Here is a 19359-nt window from a genome sequence, read left to right as displayed (position 1 = left end):
TGGAGCGTGCAGCAGCTGGCGCGGCCGAGGCGCGGCGAAACCTCTGCGCAATGCCACCGCGGATATCTAAGCGGTGCATAGTGCGTACTTAACATCAAGGTGCGATTTCCTCACTATATGTATATAAATAAAACACAAACTTTTTCTCGATCTCTAATCGCTTAATTGAACTAGGTGTAATTTATTTTGTCCCATCGAGTTTGACTAAATATATTTAATACAAATCAGAATTCGTCAACAAAATAATTATCCTGTTAAACGATTCCTAGTATTTTCAAAAAATAATCTTGTACCGTGGCGTTTGTCTCAGTATGGGTACAACAACTGCATTAGTATTCTATGCGTGGTACGCGATGGTAGCAGGCAGAACTGTTCCGAAGAGTCAGCGGCCGAGCGACCGTGAGCTGAATATCGACCTCCGCAGGACGCATGCATACCACGCGTCTACACCAGAACTACGTACGGCCATACCAGTACAACATTGGGCAACGCGACCCACATGAGTTATTTGGTTAACGAACCGTTAGATTCTTTTATAGGGCCTGTTTGGTCAGGCTTTAGAATTGTGTTGTTTGTGTTGGAAAGCGTCGGTGGAATCAATTTTACATGATATATTTTCTATAGTAAGCTACAAGTAGCACTTGTGAAGCGTCTTATAGACAGGAGAGCTAAATAATAAGAATAGCTGAACTTAGAACGTCATTGTGTTAAAATAAATACCATTAAACAATTATTTGCCATATAACTTGCATTATCACGCGATTCGCCGAAAGAATAAAACGATTGTTTTTCACATTGAACAAAAGTAAACACGAAGGCATCCAACCGACTACCGGCGATGCCTGAGCATAACTAAAATTGACGCGCCAAGACCTATGGGCGTATGAATACTGAATGAGAATAGGTTCTATTGAATAGCATTCAATCGTAAATCGGTTCAACTGAACAAATAGAATACATTATAGGCTCATTATAATTCCAATAAGGAACCAGTAATTTTATTATCAACAGCCGACCTGATAACTTCTTTTTGAAATATCTCTACGTGCGATAATCTTCCTCGTATTGTTCACAGGGAAAAAAATAAAGCAAACAATACGCGGAGAGAACAAAGGTTTGATTTAAAACATGCCATAATTCACAATAAATTCCACATCGAACAATAAACGCAAACAAATGAGAGAAACTAACGCGGCTGCGTGTATGACAAACGACATTAAACAAAACGCGATCCGGTTAGTAGCGATTTCGAACACCGAAGCTGCACCATAATAATGTTTGGAAACAATTCCTGGAATTAATTTCGATTTGTGCAGATTTAAAGTCTGAAATGTTTTAAAATAATTAAGATAGTAAACTGTACAAAATTGCTATTCAAATTCGCATGTGTGATTTTAAAGTAAAACAGAAGGATCAGGAACAAAACAGACATTTTTTTTCAACGAGAATCCTCGAAGGTCTAGAACAAAGCAAGAATTTATGCATATAAATAAAAATGAAATTAACGTAGAGAACATTCACACCTTGGCTAGAAATAAATAACTTTCGAAGCGATTCAATAACTATTTTCGCGACCGAATGTTGTGCGAATGTTCCAAACATCCCATTTGCGTCACATCGGAAACGAGTTAAGCGATCGGCGAGGACGGCGCAAGAGCGCAATATCCGACCGGAGCCGCACCGCACACCGACGCTGCAATACAGCAATGCAATGACTAACAACTGTGGGAAGCTATGTTTGCACAAATTGAACATATCCACGAATTTGAAGAATATATTTTTTTCTTATATAAGTCTTATTATAGCTCAATCCTCTTTATAACAATGTAATCCTTTTTGCTTCCACATAAATGCTGAATGAAGAATCATTAGCGATTCACAGTTGGTTGAAACATTAATAAGCCCTTACTGTCCTACTATATAGAAGTGAAAGTATTGCTATAATACGAACAGGTTATAAAATATGTCACAAAATGTTACGTAAATTACTACAGCAAAGTTAAAATAGTTTCTTGACATTCATTTGTTTTTAGTCTCTTATTAAAAATGGTGAACTAAGGCAAATTACAAGTAAAAGTAGGTAATTTGATGGCCATTCTAATTACCCGTTGTTTCGTAAGAAACAAATCGGTATTTGGTAACAGTAATTTCTAGCGCAATGGAAAAAACGATTAGCCAAGTTATTTCGTGTACTTGATAATTAGAATTTCCTACAGCGTGTTGCGCATTAGGATAATATCGTCTGATAATTATTCCAAGGTACCTTAAATTGCAGGTATCAACTTAAATTACAAGCAAGTGGTCCGCCCACCTCAGAATGATAAAGTTTATTGTACCTGTGATAAGTAAACTAGGCAGTAAACCTATGAGGCAACGTTACAATGAAAAAACCATCGAACCTACAGACAGAGGCATTTTTTTATAAAACTCAATAAGATACATTGAATTTATAGACCTGACGGTTACAATATGATGGTTATTTTTATTTGAAAGCTAGCTTCCGCCCGCGACTGCGTCCGCGTGAAATTAAAAAAAAAGTGAGTAGCCTATGTGTTCTTCCAGACTATCCTCTACATCTGTGCCAAATTTCATCGAATTCCGTTGAGCCGTTTAGGCTACAAACTCTAACAAACATCCATCCATCAATCTAAACATTCACATTTATAATATAAGTATGATACAAAGTGGTTAGTGTTCTAAACATAAAGAATATGGGCAAATATAATTTCTAATTTCTAACTGTTTACAATTCCTTTAGTTTTTTTAAAAGGTTAAACTGCATAATACGTAAAATATCTAAAACCCTGCAAACCTGTAGTTCACTGCGTTAGTTTTAATATTATTTATGCTAGCAACGATGTTATTTCGACACGTGATTTGTTGCCGGCATTTACATATTCACTGGCATCTTAGATCATAAACACTTCTTAAACTTGAGTAACTATTGCTTTACAACTTCACACACCGCACTTTGCTTGATTAATTTTATACATAAACTTAAGACCAACTTGACTTATATTTTATTCAACAATATTAAAACTTTGAATTTTAAATATTGTGTGACATAACTTACCTACTCATCACTGCATATATAAAGATAATTATTTCCAAGAACAATTTAGGATAACACTAATATCAATAACTCATGTACTTACTGAATCCGTCATTTGGAACGTAAGTTACAAATAATTCAGAAACATAAAAAAAAATGCAATGAAAATACTCAATTCATCTGTTACCTAAACATACAAAATGTACGAATAGTGATGAATTGAAGCAAACTTCAAGTCCAAACACATTCAATTTAAAGAGATGGAAAATATTATGATAGAGCGAGTTCCAATAAAATGTCCAACATCTCAATAAGGTCCTCTTGGAGAGCACTCGATTATTCAATAGGGACAGTCTGTTCAAACGAATGCAGCTACGTTCTGTAAATAGCTATTTCCAACAGCGCCACGTAGCGGAGGTGAAGGAAATCACAGGTAGCGCCACCGTGCTCTATCTAGTTTCTAGATATACTTTTTATTTCATTGCAATCAAATAAAATCACTTACTATTCGAAAAAAGAGTAAAGTTCGAAGTAAAAATCGAAAAAAGCTAACAGTTTTTCAACTAAAGTAATAAGCAAAAGAATTAAACAAATGATCAATTTACCATACAAATGTAGACCGTTATCACTAAGGACTAAAATTAGAATCTGGTTACCAGTCATTTGGTATTCTGTTACCGTTATCAACCACACGAAACACAATACCACATAAAAATTGCAATTGCGTGATGCTATTCCACAGTAGTCATTCTCTGGCTTTTACTAAGGTTGAACTAGACGTCTAATAAAATAATTCGGAAAAATATATTTTATAAAGATATATACTAAGGTACTCCAATAGACTGATCACTTAACGACTGACTGCGGTAATATGAAAATAAGCGGAACATCAGAATCAAAAGTATGTATTAATAACACTCAGATCCTGTCACTAGATAATCTTGCACTTTGTATTACAGCAATCGTTTAACGAGTCATTTTGAACGCCATGATTACGCAAAACAGATGCTATTTTACAAAGCTCAAGTTTTAAAACCAATTACCAACAAATTTAGTTAATGCTCTCTAAATTTGAAACATTTGTAATTCAAATATAACTAAGCTTATAACATAACAGAATTTGACCTTTTATGTAAATATTGAAAAAATCTACACACACATAAGTCAGTATTATTAGCAATAAGATAATAATAATACATAAAACATGTTGATTATTGTAATAGTTCTTTAGTTATTTTATACAACCCGGTTCCTTGATACAAACAATAGATTACTCTGTTACATATGACTTCTCCATTGCCAATCATAAATATAATAACTTTCTTTATTAACGCAGTGGAATGGAATGCACTTCAAGGCATAAAAACGTTGTCAGCTGAATCGTATGAAATCGCTCTCGATTCTGTGTTAGAATCTCTTGCAATGTAGAGCGCACTAATCAAATGAGACTATAAATCCCAAGGACAAAACGTAATATACGTTCTTAACATTGGCTGTTATTATGAAAATTATTCGCCGATTTAGTACATTGAAAAATGTTTACCATTTCTTTAATCTTAATACGTAGAACTTAACTGCATAGGTATTAACATTAAAAATATAATAATATTGTTGTCATTGCATTATTCTTCAATGACAGTAAACATTCACATGTTAATTCTGTAATTCTCACATATTATAAAGAACTTTTAAATTAATCGTTACAAATAGCATCAAAATGTTCTGCAATGAATAAGGCGTATAATGTAAATTTGACAAATGATTTTTTCCGTAAAACTATTACGCCTGGACATGGCAGAGGCTCGTGTTGTGGAATTGGCTTACATTTGGAAAGTGCCCGCGGCTAACACGGCCGGTCACGCAACACTGAATCGCCGATTAAAGCAAACGCGATCTGAATTGCCTACAAGCGAGGTGCGAACGGTTAAAGGACCGATTCACGTGCGACACCCTTACATATTATAAAAATGTTATAGTAGGTCACATTAAGGTTTAAGGACAACTTAAAGGTTTTTAATATAGGATATGAGAGGACCAATTATTTCAATATTTTATTTAACTCCGCAATAAATACAGTTGTACGAACCAAACAAAACAACATCCACGAGCAATAAAAACCGTCACCGTGTCCAAAATCATCTGACAGACACTCGACCGTGACAAACCAGTCGATAAAGCTCCGTGACTACAAAAAGCCCAACAAAAATTGGCTTGTATTTTCATATCTCTAGGTAAGTGGACATCGGACCGCGCGTCACGGTCAAGTGATAGCAGAGAGAGATAGAGACCACTCGGCCACTCGCGACGACGGGGCCGAGCAAACACTCACATATTACATTACCAGCGAACGCTCGGGCGAAACGTGTCCACGGCCTTATCATATACACTTTGTTTTATATAACCAGTGCTTGGAGAGTTGCTTAAGACCACACGACTCGCTTTAAGCACACGAGTTATTCGCGCCAAGGTCATGTTGACTGAGTAATTCACAAGCACGTTTTGTAAGTGTTAAGCATTTTACTATGTTAGGTATCACACCAAAAATGCTAGTCTATTGGTATATTTTATTCGATAAATTTTTTGTAAAGTTTAATATAGGGAATTATTATTACTTAATATTGTTAATGTAAAGCTGGCAGACAAGGGAAACGGCTCTAATTCAAAGTGTAACATATTTAACATGTCTTCTACAAACACGGATGTCTTAAAATCCATAATAGATTGGTTAATAACAATGAACAACGGCTAATTGAACGATAAATTTAAACATAGAAATCGAATTTACATAAAAGCTAAGTGGTGTCTTTTAAATACACACACAACTAGTACTCCGATATTCAATTTATTTATTACGAGCAATTCTTTATTATAAGTATAAAAAATCTATTAAGAGATTATGTCTCAAGCAATATAACCATATAATTGAATTTACTTAACATAATAATTAAAATATTCATAATCCATACTTGTATGGCTTAAATTGCGTTAAAGTCCAGTTAATCCAATCAATTAGGTAATTGCATTAGTTCTATCGCCTATTAAATACGTAAGCAAACATCGAAATGTAATTTACTATGTAATTTTAAGACGATTTATGTTCACGAAATTCTACTGATTTTACATCGCTAAAATAAGTGATAATTTAATTTTTTTTTTTATAACATAAGGTGGCAAACGAGCAAGCGGCCACCTGAAGCCGCCAAAATGGCGAAGCGACCGCTGCCCATAGACATACGCGATCGCAGATGCGTTGCCTACCTTTATCCGACGGAGGAGGAGACGCACATCAGGAGGATATTGCCCCTTCCTATGCATCTCCTCCACCGTCAAATCCACTTCCCCTTCCCATCCTCACCTTATAAGAAAAGGGTGGTAAAGAGAAAGGGACTTAAATTAGGCCTCCGGCATTGGCTGGAGTAATCCATGTCCTATTCTCACGCAAAATACGCGCTAGTCGTGGAGTTGCGGAAACCGTAGCCCATCGAGCGGTGAGCTTTAATAGGCCTCCGGCACCACACTCATCAGACGAAACACGGAATTGCTTCCATTTCACGCCAGACTTCTGTGTGGTCGTGGTATTACACCGGGCGTGCCGGCCCATTCGTGCTAAGATGTTAAAGCGGGCACTACCACTGTTAAATTAAAAATCACCGAATAATTTACACAGGTTATGAATCACACAGAGCGATTTTTTGTTATCGGTGTAGATTTAAAATCGAATCATATCAACACAAAAAGATATTCGTCAAATTTAACATTTAAATCTCGTCTAATAACGCATATAGACAATCGCGTGTTAGTTACCTGTACTTATAAACGAAAAGGGCAAGGACGGATGTGCACGCAAACCAATTAATACAAACGTTACAAAGGCTAGTAATTTATTCCAATAGAGCGTTGTTAGGTCGAAAATAACTCACAAACAGGAAACAAACCGGATTCGAGGCAAAACATTAAAATATTCAAAATTTACATTTACATATTAAATTTCACTATTTCTTTTCAAATAGATTAACTAAAAACTAAATAATACCATTGCACTAAATAAACGTCAATTCAGCAATCAGTAATAGTTAAACGGCAATCAAAGATTCATGTAAAATATCAAAAAATTATTAACTTAAATATCTAGACAACTGGTAGAGGTAGAACTAGAAAAAGATGGATGGACTGCGTGAAAGGTGACTTGATCAAGAAGGGAGCGATAAGTGAGATGACATGTGATAGTTATGTGGAGGACAAAAATCTGTCACGCCTACCCTACGGGAGTAGGATAAGCAGGAAGATGATGAATTAATTTAAACATCTATCTATCGTGAAATAATAACGTAGAAATTCCGCAATCGAGATGAGGTCGCAGTGGAATCTCAAGATTGCGTATAGACGATGCAAAATACTGTGTAATGTGTTTGTCTGTGAATGCAAATTAATGTCGTTGAAATGTTTACGATATTGCATATTTCGTAATAACAATTTAACTAGTATTTCGATTGTAAGATAGCAATGGTCAACTCCTTAACAGTAGGCATGAACCGTACGAATTGACCGTTGAAAATGTCATGACCTCACAAAATACCGGTTCATATTCATTGGCAGATGATCTCTGTTAGAATGTAGGCTTTGTACTTTCACCTGACCAAAAGATTGTATACTTTTTTAATAGGCAATGAAGGAAAACAGTCAAAACCTTTAAATTCAGTAAATCCTAGGTAAACTAGACATTTATACCAATTTAAAGTATTCAAGCTACATTCTAAAACTAAATCAAACAACTGAAATTTTAACAAAGTTGAAAAGCAGTTAAAACTCTCGGTACGGCGTCAACAGTTTTGAACAACTCATGTTACCGAGATTTAAGGGTTTTTGTTTTTAATGCAAGAAACAAAACCAGAAAATGTATGTATTTACGTTTATAACTTACCAAGGTTAGGTACAAATGTCATTTCTGACTACAATTAGACGCCAATACACGTACGAAGTTGTCTCATGTAGACAAAGGAAAAAAGAGCAACGACCTAAGATGAAAAGGGTTTGTACTGCGCCAAGGGCACCCCTACAGAAGTGCAAACGTCAGATGGGACCTCCGACAAAGGGTTGATTACTCTTTTAAATTACAGTTATGAAAAAAAAAAACATTGATGTATCTGATCTTATCTAGTATTTAATTTTAGTAAAAACAGTTAGCTTATAAAATTTGAATCAGCCAAAACTTCTCTAGATTCGTGTATATATTAATCGAAATCCATACATACAGTAATGAAATTGTCGATGAAAAATGTTCCATCGACAATTTCACAGAAAATATTACAACAGCAAAGAACAGATGGCATTACATGCAGGAAGTCGCGGGCTATATCAATCTTTTACATCAAAATTTGTTTATAATCTTATCGGAAACTGTTAAAATTTAAAGCAAACATAATATTTGATGCTTAACAATTCCAACATAAACCTGATATTTTGAGGCCGACTTGTTTCCTCCGTGGGTCACGCAGTATACACACAAGTATGTCACGGAATGCGAACGGAGATGACGTTACTATATTCGTCATTTAAATATTTAATTTATTACTAAACACTGGCAACTTAAACAGGTGATTTATTTAATAATCTGTTATTGATTAAAAGTATACTTTCATCTCCTTCTTTGTGAAACAGTCTCAAAACAAGGTAAGGTTGAGTACTTTTGGATTAACAACAATGAAGCTAAAAAATGCAACAAATATCAAGACGTTATATTTAAATGGACATTTTCATTGACTTTGAATCAACCTTACCTCGCTCGATCAATGCATATTAAGTTTATACTTTACATAATAGAATATTAACAATATGTACATGAACGGAAATCGGTCCGATATGATCGTGACCTCATTAAGGATACGACCGAAGTACAATGATTGTGACAATATGACCTATAAAACGTAATATACGAGGAACAATACAGGATACAACACTAATACATTTCGTACAATTGTTCAGTTTATTGTGGCAGCGAGCTATTAAGGAACCGATAAGTTATTAATATTGATGTGTCGACCTCGGTTGTCGTAAATGAATATTAAAGCTTCTGTCAAAATTTGCGCTACGCCTCAGTGTCTGAAACTTGACAGTCTACAACGTTGTCGATGGACCATTTCAGCACACATTTATTAACCAACAAATGTTTAAACTTTGACACATCGTAATAGGTTATCGAAAGAACCGGTTAGTGCAGCACACAGATAACATTAACGAGTTAGACGTAAATGTTAATCTCTAAATATGTATAAACAAAGATAGCAAACGATATTATGGAAAGCAACTTAATCCAAAGTATAGTATTATGTTTCTAATCTACGGTTGAAAGGACTAAATCAACCAAAAACCTGCAAATATGAGAGTTGAAGAAAACGAAAATTCATTTTTAGTTACAAATTGTTCAGTCGTCTATAAAAGAAGACACATTGTATCATAAACGTAATAAGGAAGCATTATATCAAAGAATTTCTATGTCAAATATTTAGCAGGCATTGACATAACTTTCTCGGATAATCTGTATCAGAATAACGCAGCCCGCTGATGATACGTGGCTTTCGAAACGCTCGGCTTGCATTCTTTCACGCGTGTTTATTTATCGAACGATCGCCGCGTAGTCGAAACGAATACGTCAAAATATAAAACGACTCATTTTTCACGTAACTTTCAATATTTTCATAATTTTTGTTATAAAGAAAGGAGGTCAGTTAATCCTCGTACTGCCGACGTTCCACTTAATGCTGTTGAAGCAAAAGTGAATGTGATTAGGCAACTGACGAGGCGTTTAATAAACAATTTGTTGGAAATTAGGCGAACTATGTGTAACATTATTGTGTAATAATTCACGCGGCCTACTTTATTGTCTATAGTGGCCTGGTTTTACAGTTTTACTGCAGACAAGAAAATTTGTAAAAGATGTTAACATGTATGAGCCTATCATTTCATTTGTATCGTCAATTTTGTCGCATTCCAGTTTTTCTAACTGCACCTCACAGCTGCATCCATTGGGAAGCTACGGCTCGAAAAAAAATAACAATTTAGTATTTATGTGTGTATGTGTGTGAATATAGACTGTAAAGTATCGCATAACGTTCTTGAATGAAGGTGAAACGTATGAAATGCATACATTAACCATTAGCAAATAGGTCCGGCTGTTAATTCTGTCGGTGGGGACGGACCCTACCGTCTATATTTATCCAATAATATTTTATAATAGTATGTGACCTTGTTGGGTCTAATCGGCAAGTAGGGCAAGTGGGGCAAGTGGGGTGCTCGTGCAGCGCTCTAGTATCGACTGGCACCACACAACACGACGCGAACGAACCGTACAAACGGTAACAATAGTACATTACCCCCTTTCACTCAACGCTCCAATGCGAATAGTTCATTTGAAAGACGATTCGGTCAGGCGATAGGGTCGTAAGTGATGTAAACCAATATCGAAATGTGGAAAGTCTAATAACATAAATAATATATGTGATTAAGGAAGTAACTTGGAAAAAGTAGTTCGGATGTTATTTAATTACCATTGACAATACCAATTACATATCTTTAGGAATTGTATCGTTTGTTAATCGTACCCTTTTAAAACCCGTACAAAACAATTCTTAGAAGACATAAAGGGGCAGTTACAGCAAGTTAAAAAGGGTAAACTAAGACAGGAATATCTGGCGGGAGCAGGTGTTTACAATGAACGACAAACAGGACAACGTTACTACAAACGTCTTGGATGACATCCAAGTCGTAGAGTTGGCAATACATTGGCAGTTCTGTGTCTTTCTTTTTTGCTTATTCGAATTCCATCGACCACAGTATACGTCACGCTTAAACCTTTCTATATAGAATACATTAATGTTAAAATTATCTAAACCGAGAGACATGCCAGTCAAAATTATCTTTTTCGACTTTGAATAATTTGTTAGACATATTATTTTATTGCCGATTTTCAATTTAAAATATAAGCACATTTAAGTAACACTTTAATCAATGTTTTCTCAAGTAGAGTAATGAATAATTCTATGGATGCGAACACTATGTACATAATTATTTTTTAAAGTGCTTTTATATTTGTTTAGCGGCAGGTCCGAGTAAGGTCGTAGACCTTGCGCACAAGCCAGCTGACATTTGTCTGAATCAACACGATGACCGACGGGAATATTCAATTAAACTTTTTATTGCAACAATTTCACGGCACAGCGCGAGGCGACTCCGACGATGAGGTGATTAAATTTCCAAAAGGCACGTTCAGTTGGATCGAGTCATTCACGTTTTGTAAGTAAGCCTTTAGTTTGAAAAAGCTGTCACGACAATCTTCTGAATTGGGAAGGACAGGAGACTGTTACATACTTTTTCTGTTCTTATTACGCTAAATTGTTCCGTTGGGATAGCTGCTGGATCCGATGGATTTTTTTAAACAATTGAAAATCATCTTGCCTCATTTAGGACTAAAACTCGCTACTAAACCCGATAATTAACCTGGTGGTCGTACATACATTCATTTAAAAACCAATCTGCAAGATACCTTTGTCTTGTCAACTGTTTCAAAATTTATTTACTTAGGTCAAACACAAACCGAGTTCATTTTAAATATTGGTTACTTGTAACGAAGACGCCGTAAGAAGTTGAAAGTCAATAAAATTAAGTATTCATTTCGTAACCAGTCTTTGTAAATATTGTTGAGCTGTTGAAACATGGATACCTAAAAATTTACATTATACTAAAGGCCGCAATGAATTGTAATAAAAAATAATAGCTGAATGGCCTCACAAATTATGTGGCCATACTTTTATTCCAAGCGGACGCTTTGACAATGTTCTTTTAACAACAAAATGGAATTAAACCGTATCTTTTGAAATGTAAATAGTTTGAAATGGTATTCACTAGACTGGTTAAATAACGACCGCACACCGGGTACAGTCGCAGGGCCTACGAGGAAACCACGGCCTATATAGATAAGAAACTAGTTGTGGGCACCATAATATTTGCCTACACAGCAACAGTACGCCCCTATTGTATACGTTCAAGTAACAAGCCACCGACGTAGTAAAAACCACTTCCGTGTGACGTAAAATAAAAAGAAAAATACGTAAATTAAAAAATACGCCTATGTTTTTCCCTTACAGCAGTGAACAACAAATTTATTACACGATTTTAATTATCAATTCAACGATCTTGTCGATTTACTAAGTTGAAATTTACCTTCAAACTGTAACATGAGAATCGTTCTAATCGAACGAAAGCGTTAAATATTCTCAAGTCGCAAATGAATGTGATTCGATCGAAGTTTTAACAGACCACAACTGATGTGGGTTGTGTTACTTTCTCGATAACTTTGTTGTTACAGACAACAAATTACTTTCCATGGCACATTGACAGTCATGACGACCACGTACGTATTTTGTTGTTGGCTTTTGATTATTAATCGAAAATAGATTCTGAACAACTTGTACAACATTAAATACCATAATGGGTGTATAGTTAAATTTCGAACACTTTCAAACCTTCGGAAAGCCAGAGTGTACACACAGTAAAAACTGTAAATGCTTTTCCCCATTTATTACGCTTAAAGCATTATTTTACTTGTATACGACATATTAGGACTGTTTTTTGAGATATCGATCAATGGCTAAAAAGTATCATATTAAGATCTGTAATTCGGTATCTCATAAAATTAGGGTAATACATTAAAAACGTAATATAGTTGTCCCACGGCGATGCGTTTGCTTTACGAGTAACAAGCACGTAGCTCTCCGAGACCGGAATAACAATTGAACCGTGGGAAAACGCACGTAAACGACACAATTATGAAACACCTACCACCCAATCCCACTGTACACGACTACCACTGGCAGAATAGTTAAACTGTAAAAATAACAGTCGTTGTTTAGAGTTTATACGCGGCCTAACGGTATAATAATAAACAAACATTATCACGTCAATAGAAACACATCATTGGCAAGGAAATTTCTAGATCTTCATCCATCGTTTAGATCCGTAGACTGAGCTGGGTGTAGTAATACTAGGTTTATTTTAGGGTTATAAAGTTAGTGCTGTAATATTGGGCACAATAAATGTAAATGCTCATATATCGTGCAAAATACTTTCAAATACGTCCATTTTACCGATTATTCCTACATTCTTAAAATCTGATCCATCGCAAGCAATACGTCACATATGCTCTCAAATTCCCGAACAGAAGCGTTTAATATAAACCTTTGAACAAACTTTTGACATCTAAAACTTTGTCAAGGTACCTAATATAAGGCATTATTCTTGAACTTTTTACTTTAACTTCATATGTGCTTTTAATTATCTTAAAAAATATTCAGAAGCAAGTCATATTACGGGATTTAATTATTTTAATCTGGCACCGAAAATAAGAAAAGCACTTAGAAAGGCTTTTTGAATAACGAAACTGGTCCGTGCGAATCGGTAACGGTTGTTGCGTCACGAGACGCGGTTCCGACGTGATTCATATGACTGCAATATGGAAATACGATAAACAGATAATTCATATATCTAAATATCTATTACTTTTCAAATGTTTACATGATATTTAATCACTAAACAATATAATTCCATTATCCATTCGTAAACATGATGTTAGTGTAAGCAATAGTATGATCCCAAGGTCAAATGTTGTCATTCACACTTCTTAGAGCTTAGCCTAATATGAAAACCTTATATAGGATACTCAGTACTAGCAAAAAAAATTGTTAAAGTATGCCTAAAAAAAAGTTAACAAAGTATATATATTAAAACAATATTTTTTTCTGCTACTAATAAATTTTTAGTGCTATACATCAAGAAGGAGAATAATTACTGTACTTATAACGGAGAAAAATAGCAAATCATAGCATTTATTAGCAAATCTTTATCAATTTGCGGGTATTCCAATATTATCATTAATTTAATACTGACACTCCAAATTAAAATTCCAATTGGAATTTGTTTTATAAGTAGTCATTACATTTTAAAAGTAATTTGATTTTGTGTACAAAATTATAACAGCATGGAAACATTTTAAGAGAATCATTTTTTATTTCTTTTAAATTTATCTTTAACATCAGGCAAATTTAGGAGTATTATAAATATCACCTGTTGTGCTGATAACTTCAAAATAAATATAAGAAAGGTGAAAGGATTTACATAAAGTATAAAATCTTTTTAAATCGCAGATTTTAAATCAACATATTATTGAATTTCTGACACATTATTGAACTTAAGGATGACACTATATTTTCATCATGTCCAATTGTTGAAAAAGCATTGTGAGAAATGTCAATTGTTTACCGTGATGAGTTTGCATTGGTATGACAGAATGCATTGTTACATCTGAAAATTTCATTTGAAAGTATTTTTAATTTATACCTAGCTACAGACATATATAAATATCAATACTGACAGTGTTTGCACAGTGTAGTAAACATTTAGTGTTTACTTTTTTTTTTCAATAATAAATCCTTTACTATTTCACTTTTAAAAATTGAAACTAAATATTAGTTGGTAAAATTGATATATATGTTCAATTTCTACAAGTTAGAATTGTAATGTTCAAAATTTTATTTTTGATTTTAAATTTTAAACATAAGGTGAGGTTTTTGTTATTATGTGTTGAAATAAAATACCTAGGTGATATTAAGTAATCTTTTTGTATTCTATGAAGCTAATTTATTATTAAATAAACATGACTAGATATGTAATGCAGACTTATAAGTACTTAAGCATGTAGGATTTCTTCTTATCTCCTTTAAGTGCTATCAGAAACAGTCATAAATTTATCAGTTAACAATAATATGATAAACATACTCTTTTAAGACATTTGCATTGATAGAAAAAATATATCCGTGTGTATATTTAGACTACAATTTAAAATCTAGTGTTAAAAAGTTTTGCATGAGGCTTCAATTAACACCTTATATACAATCTTGTTTGTTGTCTTAGCAAGTATTAGCCTCTAGTAAAAGTGATAATAAGTTACAAATTGTTACAACACTTATAATTGCGTTCAAGTTTATCAAAATACGTACTGGTTTTATATGACACGTAGTTAAGCAACTTTGCTACCCTGTTAATTTCGATAAAAATTTATGTTAACTTCTCCAAAGACTCCTAAAAGACACTCACCTCACTGAAGGCCATCACTCCGGCCGGACCTCAGCTTCAATCCGGACCTTCTGCTTCACTTTATCACTGTCTATCAAAACAAATAGTTCAAGCTTTTGTTTTCCAACATTGAAAAAAGTCTAAACATTTAATATCCCCTCGACACAAATACATTTGAACTCAGTAACATCACTCACTGCGCAAAGACCAAATTTTAATTATAAAATTAAAACACCTGACCATACCACAAATCACTGAAAAAAACCAACATTCCTCAGGTGGGATAGATGCACATCTGAGTTAATTAAAAATCTTTGTCATATTTAAAAAATTATAACACTAACAAAATTTATATTTTTGCTATTTTTACAGTTCAATAATTTGATAAAAACCGTAATAGAAAAAACTCATCTAATGTATGTAGAAGTAACACGGAACAAACTAATAAACGGAGATGAACTCGCCATCTTGCTTTCATGTCATAATCAGAAATGGCAACATGGCAACATTTAGATTTCCATCTGTCAAATGCAGACGAGGTTTACAGCATTAAAAATCCTACTGACTGAAGTTAGCCCATTTCTTTTATTTTTTTCAAAATAAAAAAGTAAAAAAGTAGGTTTAGAAAATAAACACTATGAATAAATACTACAAATTAATCTTAAAGCAATCGAAGTAAATAGTATTTTACCAATAATTTAGACCTATTGGACAAACCATGTTAGTTATAATATTGTACTCACGACAATGGAAACAACTTCAAGAAAATAACTATATATTACTATAAATATGAAAAAATATGCTTTAACAAAACTTACAAAATCCTAGAACAAAATAAAGCTTACACTACTCACTTAGATAATGTTTTTTTAAAAGAATTAGTAATATAATAAAATATGTATTTTATCGAAAATGCTGCCATCTAGTATCTGCAGCACTAACTACCTCCACAAAGCACAGACTGAGCGCAGAACCAAGCACAGTTACTGAAAATAATTACCAAGAAATGTTTGTGATTAGATTAGTATTTTCTCCTAATAAAACGTTATACACTTTTCTCTATATACGCATAGGTTTAAATTGATGAGATTGTTATGTACCCCTAAACGTTCAAAAAAAACGCAACGTGTCCATTTTGCGTATTTCGCACGATGCGATTGCTCCGCGCTTTCATACTATATGAGTGTTAAAAATTAGAAGTAATATTAACTGCACTTTAGTGCACAATATGTAAGACATTTTCATCGCCCTTTCATACCTGTAGTGAATAAGACAATTTGAATTCCTACTCTTACCTATCTAAAGGTATTAGGTTGAGGGTGATATAAGTTTTTAATTTTTATTATATATTTTTTTACTATGTTTGTTAATCTATGAATTTTAAAGACACTGTTGTGTCAAATCGTAACCGTCACATTCCATCATAAAAATTTACAGTTAACAAAATCATTTTTTTAACCGAAACTATTGTGTTGATTTTAACCTAGTTCCCTGATTGCTCCACTGCAGAGGTAACGCTAATTTACGTTTATTAATTTCCGCGTATTACGCTCCGCATTTGGCGAAGGACGCACTTAGCGTATGACGTCACAGTTGCTCACAGTACCAGGCGGGGATGCGCTCGGCCCTACCACCGAAGGCACCCAGCAACTATGTAGGTTAAAATGTAAAGTAGGTTAATGCACTGGTTTATATTTAAACATTCAGTACACTTTGAATCACTGAACCGAGAAGACCTCTATATGATACGGAATTAAACATGATGGTTGTAGAATGGGACTGTTACAGGGATTTTAACAGTAAGCGCCCATGGCTGTAACAATGGCGTTGGAAGAGAGTAACTCCGACTCAAAGCTTCACAAAGACAGCACCAACAAAAAGGAGCTGCGGCCACATAGCGCTGTCTCATATTCAAGGTCTGAACACGGACCAGGTATGTGAATTAACTGCAGGTGATTACAATACAATAATTTGAAGAAATATTAGTTTGTATAAATATTGGTTTAGTGCCTAAAAATCTCCATGTTTACGTAATGTATTATTAATAATTGATATAGAGAAAGTATTATGATTGCACATTGGTTCTGTGCAACAACCGCTGCAATAATGTGGTCAGAAGGGGCGCCGCGGCAACATTAGTATATGGTCATGTGTTTATTTCATTATTTTTAATTAATCAATTATTGTTCTATAGAAACAACGTCCTCTGTAGAACAATTAAAGCAGTATAAGAGCTGGGTGAGTAGCGAAAGATGGAATGAGTTGAAAAAGATAGCGGACACCGCGATGAAGGATCACAAAGTGTTTATGATAAAGGGCGGTGGATTTCCCGCCGTACGTAGAGCGTTAACAGAACGTGGGTGGGTCGAGAAATATGAATCACATAAGGTATGCTAGATTCTTTCTTGATTCTTTACAGATTACTAATTCCTAACTTTCCGAGAACATCAAACAAAATTTAGATATTAGCATAACATGATGATGTAGCTGTAATATATTTTGTAAATTTGTATTTAAAGGTTCGTCATCCGCCGCCAAATATTGATCCGAAAAAAGTGGTGGGCAAAGAACTCACAAAGGTAGAGAGGATGATATTGTACAAGTTTATGGAACACCACTCCGTTGACTTTCTCTGGACGACAAAAAGGGACAAATATGACTGGTTATTGAGCAATAAGGAGGTCGTTATCAGCAGGTAAAACGAGTCTCACGATGTAACCGAAACATGACAGCGCATTCATGAGTTTTCACTTCTCAGATGCCTATAAAATCAATAACATTTTTTTTAACACACAATATTGATCATTTGGTTTAAAACAGGTTTTGTAGGTCTATATTCACAACAAAAGAAGGTCTCACCGCTTCACTTACTCAAATGCATTGGTACACGGATCCCGGGACAGCACTAACAAACTTTCCTCGCTGCTACAACATACATAACTCCGAAAACTTGGAAGAGTTCATAGAAGACTTTCGAACTACAGCTTGCATTAGTCTAGTCAAATGGTTCTGTCGAATGTTCGAACCGAACAATGAAAATAATCCGGTCACTAACCGCGGGAAAGTACCGTTTACTGCTATTGAATTTGCTATAAATAGAGTAAATGAATACATTGTATTCTATTCCCACAAGGATATCGATAATATCGACGATGAAATCCAACATATATGGGAACACGAGTGGGACCAATTCCTAACACATCACTATCTTTTGGTGCACGAAAAAGCAAAATTTATGGCAGATTCTAATGTCAACGTTAGGTAAATATAAAAAAACACAAATATTAATGCCATTGTAAACAATGATAAGCAGATAATTACTTTCAGACAAATAGAAAGAAGGGCCAGCAAGGCTTTGGCATCGATAGCACAGCATTGGCCGCAGCTAGATATCGACGGGGTTTTAAACATTTGGATCGTAAAGCCGGGTAATAAATGTCGCGGGAAAGGGATCCAACTCATGAATAATATTAAAGATATCATTGGTCTTCTTAATATTCCCGCTCAGAAAAGTAGATACGTCGTACAGAAATATATCGGTAAAATTATCTTAATCGATTTCTTAAAATATTGATACGTAAGAAGCATTTACTTTTGTATAATGTACTTTTCTTTGTAGAAAACCCGCTTATAATATACAATACAAAATTTGACATACGACAATGGTTTTTAATAACGAATTGCCAACCACTAACCATCTGGATATACAAGTAAGGACACAAATGTTTTAATTTTAACAATGTCATTATTTTAATTTTGCTCTTTAACCTCTGCAGAGACAGCTACCTAAGGTTCAGTTCACAAATATTCAGTTTGTCAAATTATCATGAATCCGTACATCTTACAAATAATGCCGTGCAAACTAAATATAAAAATAATGGTGAGAGAGACAAGGCTTTACCTGATGAAAATATGTGGGACTGCCATTCTTTCAAAGCTTACCTTAGGTAAATATAATGAAACCCGTAATAAAATAACAGATATTTATTTTTCTTGTTAATGTTGAAATATTTCATTATTTTTATTTATGTAACCTTTTGAAGACAGATAGGAAAGTCTGAATTATGGGATTCAAAAATATACCCCGGTATCAAGCAATGTCTCATCGGAGCGATGCTGGCTTGTCAAGAGAGCATGGATAAGAGGCAAAATAGCTTCGAATTATACGGAGCTGATTTCATGTT

At 34.3% G+C, this 19359-nt stretch overlaps 2 protein-coding genes across 2 annotated transcripts in view; one reads left to right on the top strand and one right to left on the bottom strand.

The window, feature by feature from the left end:
* The window catches only part of LOC106099473 (serine/threonine-protein kinase 26-like), a 67270-nt gene extending 51608 nt beyond the window's left edge, over nucleotides 1–15662 (bottom strand). Inside the window, exon 1 of the mRNA XM_013278032.1 lies at nucleotides 15197–15662. Coding sequence (XP_013133486.1) covers nucleotides 15197–15211 — 15 coding nt within the window. The 5' untranslated portion in view covers nucleotides 15212–15662. The remainder of the gene's footprint in view (nucleotides 1–15196) is intronic.
* A 906-nt stretch (nucleotides 15663–16568) lies between these two features.
* The window catches only part of LOC106099472 (tubulin glycylase 3A-like), a 4032-nt gene continuing 1241 nt past the window's right edge, over nucleotides 16569–19359 (top strand). Inside the window, exons 1-9 of the mRNA XM_013278031.1 lie at nucleotides 16569–16686; nucleotides 16964–17108; nucleotides 17370–17563; nucleotides 17695–17870; nucleotides 17996–18436; nucleotides 18503–18714; nucleotides 18795–18885; nucleotides 18952–19122; nucleotides 19219–19356. Coding sequence (XP_013133485.1) covers nucleotides 16985–17108; nucleotides 17370–17563; nucleotides 17695–17870; nucleotides 17996–18436; nucleotides 18503–18714; nucleotides 18795–18885; nucleotides 18952–19122; nucleotides 19219–19356 — 1547 coding nt within the window. The 5' untranslated portion in view covers nucleotides 16569–16686; nucleotides 16964–16984. The remainder of the gene's footprint in view (nucleotides 16687–16963; nucleotides 17109–17369; nucleotides 17564–17694; nucleotides 17871–17995; nucleotides 18437–18502; nucleotides 18715–18794; nucleotides 18886–18951; nucleotides 19123–19218; nucleotides 19357–19359) is intronic.

The sequence above is a fragment of the Papilio polytes genome, unplaced genomic scaffold (assembly GCF_000836215.1).
Source record: "Papilio polytes unplaced genomic scaffold, Ppol_1.0 DF824102.1, whole genome shotgun sequence".
In the NCBI taxonomy this organism is placed as follows: Eukaryota; Metazoa; Arthropoda; class Insecta; order Lepidoptera; family Papilionidae; genus Papilio; species Papilio polytes.
Note: the sequence above shows the minus strand (reverse complement) of the source record. Positions and strands in the feature narration are given on the sequence as shown.